This window comes from Helianthus annuus, chromosome 13 (genome assembly GCF_002127325.2).
Source record: "Helianthus annuus cultivar XRQ/B chromosome 13, HanXRQr2.0-SUNRISE, whole genome shotgun sequence".
Lineage (NCBI taxonomy): Eukaryota > Viridiplantae > Streptophyta > Magnoliopsida > Asterales > Asteraceae > Helianthus > Helianthus annuus.
The window spans coordinates 7523610-7532522 of record NC_035445.2 but is presented as its reverse complement, the minus strand read 5'-3'; the positions used below and the strand labels follow the sequence as shown (position 1 = coordinate 7532522).

Sequence of the window (8913 nt, the reverse complement as noted above, 5' to 3'; positions counted from 1 at the left end):
ATAAATGATAAATAATATTAGTTAATTTTATTTTAAGTTTCGTAAAATCTATTTGATACCAAACTAAACAAAACGTTCAAATAATTAATTCAAATAAATAATATTATAAATGAGAAGGAGATTAAACTAAATAATAATTATCCATAGGATATTAAACTAATAATATTTAGTAGGAGGATTATCTATAATATAAGATATTAAACTAAATAATTAATTAGAAGAGATTAAACTAAAATTATAATTATCTATAAGAGATGGCATAATATGATGACAAGTGTCCCTAAAATGGTTTCTTTTATTATATAGTGTAGATTAATATTAATATTCAAAGAAATTTACTAAATAAAAATAAAATTTATGAGCTTGAAGGAGAAAATGACATGTAGCATTATTTGGAGTCTTTTATTATAAGTTAGATTATTTAAGAGTCAATTAGACACAAATGGTAGCTAATTTTAACATTTTGGTATTCCCCACAAGAAACACATTCTTTATCTAATATGCTAGTAAGAAATACGTAATCTTGTATAACTAGTCAAAGTCAGGCGTGAAATCAATTTGATTGTAAAGTACGCGGTGTACTACAAGTAACTCGCTCATTGGTTGACATATCACACTTAATATCATCTGATCGGTTAAAGTAGTTAATGTCAACTTTTTGGCAGATAACACATTATTTCCTTGTTGTATGAGATACGCAATCTTAGATAACTAGTTAAAGTCTGACGTGACATCAGTTTGGTTGTAAAGTACGTGGCATACAACAAGTAACTTGCTTAGTGGTTGACAGATCACACCTGATGTCACCTGATCGGTTAAAGTAGTTAATTTCAACCTTTTGGTATATGACACGTTATTTCTCTGTTGTGTGAGATACGTAATCTTGTATAACTAGTAAATAATGTGACGTGATATGACATCAACTTGGTTGAAAAATACGCTATGTACCATAACTAACTCACTCATTGGTTGATCACGCACTTGCTATCATTTGCTTGGTTAAAGTGTATTACTTAGAATGGAAAATATGTTTCCATACATGCATAAAAATAAAAGGTTAAGTGGTTTAAAAAAACCTTATTAGTTTTCCAATAATGTCTGATTCACAAACACATGTATCACTGAACTCGTAAAATTTTAAAATGAATAAAAGTCACCTGTATAAACATATAAAACACCCTTTGATCACTATCGTTATCACTTGCTCCATCATCGCTCAACTTGCTATTATTTCTAACTCTTAGCGTCGCTACCAACATCTTCACTTTTCACTTCTCACTTGTCTTTTCATTGTACTCTAGACATAAGATAAAACTATACATATGTTTCCTTATGATAAAATATAGTAGCACCTTTTGAACTTTCATTCAACAGTCAAGTTGTATTTTAATAATTATGACATGTCATAGTAAAAAGAAATACATTGTCCTGGAAAGGAAAGTACAACATAATTCAAATAACATAACGACATGAATCAAGACATAAATAAAAGTTTAGGTGTGTTTCTAGTCTACCCTAAATACCGTTCTTCAATCGTCATCGACTAGTTTTCTGCAACGTGTATTAAAAAAAATCAAAAAAAGTTGGTGAGTATACAAGTTTGAATACATAGCATAATCGTGTCTTAAAGTTGTCGCATATCCAATATGGTAATTTGCATACATTGTCCATTAGCATACTAGCATGTCTTAACTATAAGTCAAACCAAAATATATCGCAATCGTGCATATCCTTGTCGCCGAAACGACAAGGCCGTATAATAAATTACCTAACAATACCACAAGAATATAGGCGGTGCGTTAATCCTATAGCGCTATAATTGTTAAGGTAGGCTTGCAAAGTTAATGAGCATATAGAACACAAGTATAAATATAGCATGTAACAAAAAGAATATAACAAGTATCATGTTTTAACGGATAGAGTGTGTATATAAACAAGTTTGATCGTGAATATGTGAATTGTAGTATAGTGTACATCTTGCACCCAAAGTGTGTAAAAAGGGAAAATGGGATACTCACGGTTTGCGTAGAGAGTCCACGAACGTGAGTTTGACAAGTCTTGAGTTTGGAACACCGAAGTTACCCTAAGATGGGAAACGAAGGTGTGTGAGTTGTGGATTCGGTTGTTGGATTGGATTTTGTTTTTCGGGAACAATTTATAAGTTATAGTAACATGTAAAGAAAAAGGTACCATGAGAATGGTCATGCAAGGAGGTAGGATGATTAACATTCATTAAATCTCATTATATTATGATTCATTAAATCACAAAATCATCAACTTTGTTAATGATTTCGGTTGGAATGAATGTGGAGATAAGAACATAAAACTACTAGATCTAAAAACAACCAAGTGAGCTAGCTAGATGCGTGCATCCCAAACATGGAGAGTGTTTGGGGACGTGGTGTAGCCTTGTCCCTTTCTTTGGAAATTGTTTCGAGATTTAGTGGTATGAAGATAAGTTAACAAATCAAGCAAGTGAGGTAGTGGAACATAGTTGGAAAGCCAAGGCTTCTATGGTTCACATTTTTACCAAAACACAAGTCTCACCATATTGAAGATGATGAACTTAGATGGTCTCAACACTTGTAGGTTGCTTGGAACCTTGTTGAATCAAAAAGTTTAGGAGGTTCTTTGACCTCTAAACTTGTGGGAACCAACCCTATTCAAGCCCCATAACCCTAGATTTGGTTAGAAGCAAGGTAGGTGTAGGATTCTTACAAGAACAAGATGAACATGAACATGTAAGAAAAGTTTGATCAAAACAGAAAGTTTTAACCACTTTGGACACCATTCTTGGAGTTGTACCACCTTTTTACACTATATAGTGAACAACGGGTAACAATCCTAGAGGTTATCTAAGTGGTTTGATACAAGAAAACAAGAAGAAAAATTAGAAGAAGTGAGTTAGAACTCACTTTGAACACTAGAGAGTAACTTGTCCACAGCAGAAATTTATGGAGAGATTTTGAGTGTTTGGAGAGTGGATTAAAGGTGGAAAAGTGTTAGAGAGGTGGGGATGAAAGGTATATATAATGGGGTAATTAGGGTTTGGGTTAAAACCAGTTTGAAAGATAATTGGGGGTGAAAAAGGTGACAAAAACGGACCAACCCGTGAGCTAGGAACAACCAGATGTGGATCGTGCATGGTTGCGCCACGCGACAATGCAGACATTCCTCGTCGCTTGGCACGACGGGTCATGTTTTCTCAAGTTTTGCATTTTGTTCACTTTCAGTCTCTGCACTTGGTTTTTAGGTTATTTTATGTCGTTTTCTTATATTTTAGCTTGTTTTCAAGTATAGAACGTGCTTGCAAGCATGCGACGAGTATCGTGTACGTATAAATGATAATTCAAGCGTATAATAAGTCTTGGTTTGCATGTAAATGTGCCTTCGATAATTGTTTGCGTATAACACAAGTATAACGTGTATAAGTATAAAAGTGAATTTCCATTATGATCGAAGTCTCGAATTACAAAATTGAAAACGAAATACGAAGATATTACGAATACAAGTTTCTAAAAATAGAATTGCGAATACAATTTTCTAAATAAGAAAAGTACGCGCTAAATAGCCCCCTCCACAATAGATTCCAAATTTAAACCCTTCAATAAGAAACCCCTATCACTCAGACTCGCACCCGAGACCTGAAGGGGAAAACTCACCCGGACTCACCATATGTGAAACTTAAATACTCGTGGCCATTACTAGAGCACTAGTGATGGTTTATTTTATTTATCCCTTTTAACTTTTATAATCTTTCGATTTACATTATTAAAATATTTTGTTGTATTTTATAACAAATAAACAAAATAACGTGTCACTCCCTTCTATGTTTTACTCAAACTGATGATCTGTCTTCTGCTATGAAGGGAGTCGTGTGACACTCAAGAGTATGTATATAAATGTCTTCAACAACAATCACACATAAACTCATTTACTCTCTCTCTTCCTCTCTCTCTCTCTCTCTCTCTCTCTAACTAAAAATGCTTTTCTTTCTTCTTTCTTGTTTCTCTTTCATAATTCTCTCCAAGTTTTCTCTCTTCAAAACACTCCCAAATTGGAACAATCTCAAAATGGGTATCTTCTCATTTCAATCGTTCTTCAAACACATGTTGAAAACAAACATGATCAAACAAGAAAAGGGTAACTTTAGTTCAAAGACAGAAGAAACTTTATTGGAAAAAGATAATCTTTCTTTACTGGATTTGCCAGATTTGCCCTTGGAGTGCATTCTTGAGAAGCTTTCTCCATCTGGGTTAGCTAGTATGTCAGGGGTATGTAGGTCTTTTAGGGTCATGTGCACACAAGATCATTTGTGGGTTAAACATTTGAACCAGAAATGGGGTAAGTTCTTGATGGGTGGGTCTATGTTTGATGAATGGAAGAAGTACATTGATGTTAAAAAGAAGCAAAGCTTGAAGGATTATTGTAATGGAAAAGGGTATTTTGGTCTTTTCACTTGGTGGAAGAAAAATGGGAAGTTGAATGAAAGTAGTGTTTTTTTGCCTGTTGATTCTATCATGTCTTGGTATCTTTCTCTTGAAAGTGGAAAGTTTTCTTTTCCTGCTCAAGTTTACAATAGAGAGGTATTTTTTAGAACAAATTTATGCAATTACTTAATGGTTTTAACTTTTAAAATGAAAAATTAACCTAAGTTTTTTTGTAGCAATTTTTGTGAATTTTTTTTTTTCTAAATTTATTTTACTTGTTGTAACATTCATCCTAGTTCACATTTTTTTTTTCTTTAAAAGTTATTAAAACTGTATCAATTTAGGATTTTGAATTTAAATAGTTGATCATATAAAGTCAAAATGTTCTATGATCTTTGCTCATTTATCATTTATGTTTCAAATGCAGAATGGAAATATTGGGTTTTTATTGTCTTGTTATGATGCAAAAGTTAGCTATGATTCTCACACAGACAGTTTCAAGGCCAGGTAAAAAGAAAATTCTTAATTTTCTACATTTTCCAGTAATTATATAACTATATTATAAAAAGAAAATCGAACTATTGTTTTTTCCAAGTTATATTTTACAAAAGAAAAAAAAATTCAAAGTTTTCTTCATTCCCAGTTATATTTTGCAAAAAAAAAAAATATTTATATATATAATTCTCTCCATTTCCAGTTATATCTTGCAGAAAGATTCGAAATCTTTCTCATTCCCATTTATAAATTGCAAAAAGATTTAAAATTTTCTTTATTCCCAGTTAAATTTTGCAAAAATATTTATAAATTTCCTCATTCTTAATTTTATTTTATCAAAAAAAAAAAAGCAAAATTTTCTTCATTCCCAGTTGTATTTTGCGAACATTTTTTTTAATTTTCTTCGTCATTCCCAGTTATTATTATCTTTAAATATTAATTAATATAAGAAAATTACATTTTATTATTTATTCATTCGTTAGTCTTTAAATATTATTTAATTTAATATAAGAAAATTACATATTATTATTTATTCATTAGTCTTTAAATATAAATTATTACATAAGAATGACTGGCATATTTTGAAATATTCAACTCCAATTTATGCAAAAAAAAAAAAAAAAAAAAAATTCTTGATTTTTGGTAGAATTTAATGACTTTGGTGAATTATGTAGGTATGCATCACAGGGTAGGCCAACAATTGAAGAAAATATAAAATGGGAAAGGCTAAGATCACCAGTAGTTGATACATCACCATATGATCTTCATGTTTCTGACTGTTTGACTGATTTACAACCAGGAGACTACTTTGAGGTTCAGTGGAGGAAATCTAAAGAGTTTCCCTATGGTAGGTGGTGTTCATTAATTGTTAATATGTGTTTGTAAATTGTGCATTAGATGCTTGTACATTGAGCTTAATGGGTTGTAACTTGTTGATGTATCTCAGGTTGGTGGTTTGGTGTTGTTGGCCACTTGGAATCATGTGATGGTAACAAGCTTTATTGCCATTGTCATCATAGTGGTGAGTAGTAGTTTCACACCTTTTGTTGATTTTTTTTTTTTTTTTTTTTTTTGTGATTTTTGGATAATCATGATTTGTTAAGGAGTTAATTATTTATTTGTTTTTATCCCAAATAAATTTGTTTAAGTCTTGGTTTCTTGTTGGCCTGAATCTTGAATAAAACAAGAAAGGTTGAGAACAAGTGTCTTTGTAAAGTTGACCAATTTTATTTTACTTTTATTAGACTTATCTACAAGTTAGATCTTCTGGTATGTTCTAGGTCACCTAAATACACAAGACTTCACCATCCAAATACTAGTTTCTCAAGATGTTAAACCTGTCGTGTTTCTGGGTTGGACCCTACATAAACCCAAATTATGTCAGACACATGAACCTAAACACAACACGAATATTTGTGGGTAGTTACAAACATAACCTGTTCAACCTACTTTTTTATTTTTTACTTTTTGCATAATAATACTCTAGAATACAAATTTTACAAGAAAAAAAAATACTATATGAAACAATTTATTTATCTACTATAAATAAACAACATTTCAATGCATAGATGTGTTGTACTCTATGCATAGGGTGATTTTCAAATAGATATGTTGTACTCTATGCAGGGTGGTTTTCAAGAAAAATATATAATGTTATACTTTTAGTCCTAAAGTTAATTGATTTTTTACTTTTAGTCCAAAAGTTTTCATCTTTTTCAATTTAATCTTATAATTTTCTTTTACTTTCAACTTTGGTCCCCTAACTTTTCATATTTCGCAAAATTTTCGTTTTACCTTTTGTTCTAAATTTTGCGAGTTAACATGACGCAACTTTCGTTTGTGGTTCAATGTTTTTTACGTTTTGTTTTACGCTTCGTTCTATATTTTGCAAGTTAACATGGTGCAACTTGTGTGTGTGGTTTAACGTTTTTATGTCATCTATTTTTTCCCGTTTGACAACGCGCGAGTCTTTAATCAACTTAGTTATTATTTTCCACGTTTTACGTCTCGGTCTCATTTCTCCACATTAACACGCCGTAACTTTAGTATTGGTGGTCATTGGAGGTGGTGTGGTATTGGTGCTATTTGTCATGGCTTTACGACCCCACCACAACGCCCGTGCACGATGGGTGGGGGTGAGGGGGTGGGGTGTTAATACTAGTTAAGGTTAAAGTATAGCCAATGATGTCATTTTCACTATTAGATCTTTAAAGTTTGGCATAATATATCCAACCATAATAAGTTTCAACATAAAAACACATTTAAAAAAAAAAATCAACATGTCAACCCGAACCCAACCCGTTTAGCTAAACGTGTTTACAGGTTCAACCTGAGGCCGACCCGAACCCATTTAGACCAAACCCAAACCCCTGCATTTCGTGTTAGGTTTGTGTCCTGTCATAAGCTCACACCCCTCATTTCTGTATCTATATATCTTTTTATCATATACATGACACATTTTCTTGGAAACAGACTCGGTGATATTGGAGTTCAGGCAGTACAATTTGGGGTCAAGATGGAGGGAAGTGGTGATTGACAGAAGAGACCATAGAGAAACAGGCAATGAAACAAATGGGTTTTATGCAGGGATCCGGAAACTTAACGATGACAAAGAGATAGCGATGTGGAAGAGCCTTTGACCGGCTCAGCCGATGTTCGATTAGTATGAACTTTGTCGTAAATAGAAGGTTTACATAGAGAATTTAGAGGTCAATAGAGATGATTTGGTATTGGTTTTTGTTGGTTGATGCATAGAGGTTTAAGAAGACGAAATGTAACTTGTAAAAAGTTGGTACCAAAGGGCTATGGTTAAGGTTAGGTTATGTATGTATGTGTCGGTTGATATAATGTTTATCATGATTATTGACACACATAGTTAACAAGGATCATGAAAAATAAGACATGACAAACACAACAAAATAAAAGGATATATAATGAATAATAAGACACAAACATGATAAAATAGAAGTTATTAAAAGTTGTCCATTATATTATATATTGTTTACGAGTGATCTGATTTAAAATTTAAAATAATATATACCTTTTTAATATTATAATAATTATAATTATATTTTCTTTTAGCTTTAACATTATTTTTCTTTTTTTTTTTCTTTTCTAAAACCAAATTTATTTATTTTTTTAATATTTTTTGTCAAAATATATTTTCTTTATCAATTAATTTGATATTTATTTAATAACATATGTTGGTTAATTTTTTTTTTCTAAAAATTTAAGCACATAACTAAATCGATTCTGACGCTTTAGCTTTCTAAATAAAAATGCTACATTTTCAAATAACGTCTGTTTACAGTATCATTTGCTCTATTTCGTCGCAAAGCGCGACGCGAACAAAACTAGTAAAACCTTTAAGAGACTACTTTAGGTATAATGAGGTAAGACTTTAATTAAGGTAAATTTAAAAAGATATAAAATTATAAATCTCCGTCAAATTAATAATGTGTCTTTAATGTGTAGTGAACCTATTAACCCATTTAATACGATAAGTTAAACGTATTATTTTTGTCATAAATGGGTTAAGCTGGCTTAACCCATCACGTTCTATTGGTGATGTTAACGTCTCGACTCGTTTATAACCTGAACCCTAGTTCAATAACTATGTGCTGAGTCATGTCGTGTTAATAAGACATGTCATAAAACATTAGCTTTATTAGGAGTGACTTGGGTGTCACGTCTTATGAACACGTTTTATTAGTATGCACCGTCACGCTACCACAACATCTATTTTCTTCAAACACTTCTATATAACTAACTAGATCTTACATCTCAAATAGACAAACTCACAACTAACGATGATCACATCACAAGCTACATTTACAATTAAGGTTGCCAAATGAACCTTATATATATGTACATAATACTAGCAAAGCCGTCTCCAATAAGCCTCGAAAATCCGAAAGCCCAATGCGAGTAGAAAAAATGGGTCTCTAAATTATAAGTAAAAAATAGCTTAAAATATATAAAAATTAAA

General features: G+C 31.5%; 1 protein-coding gene across 1 annotated transcript; it reads left to right on the top strand.

The window, feature by feature from the left end:
• The first annotated feature begins 3981 nt into the window (after positions 1 to 3981).
• On the top strand, positions 3982 to 7791 carry LOC110897404 (F-box protein At2g26850). The gene is made up of 5 exons (XM_022144154.2): positions 3982 to 4586; positions 4858 to 4937; positions 5600 to 5772; positions 5872 to 5946; positions 7398 to 7791. Exons 1-5 carry the CDS (start codon positions 3984 to 3986, stop codon positions 7562 to 7564), a joined length of 1098 nt encoding a protein of 365 aa, XP_021999846.1. The 5' UTR covers positions 3982 to 3983; the 3' UTR covers positions 7565 to 7791.
• The last annotated feature ends 1122 nt before the right edge of the window (positions 7792 to 8913 follow it).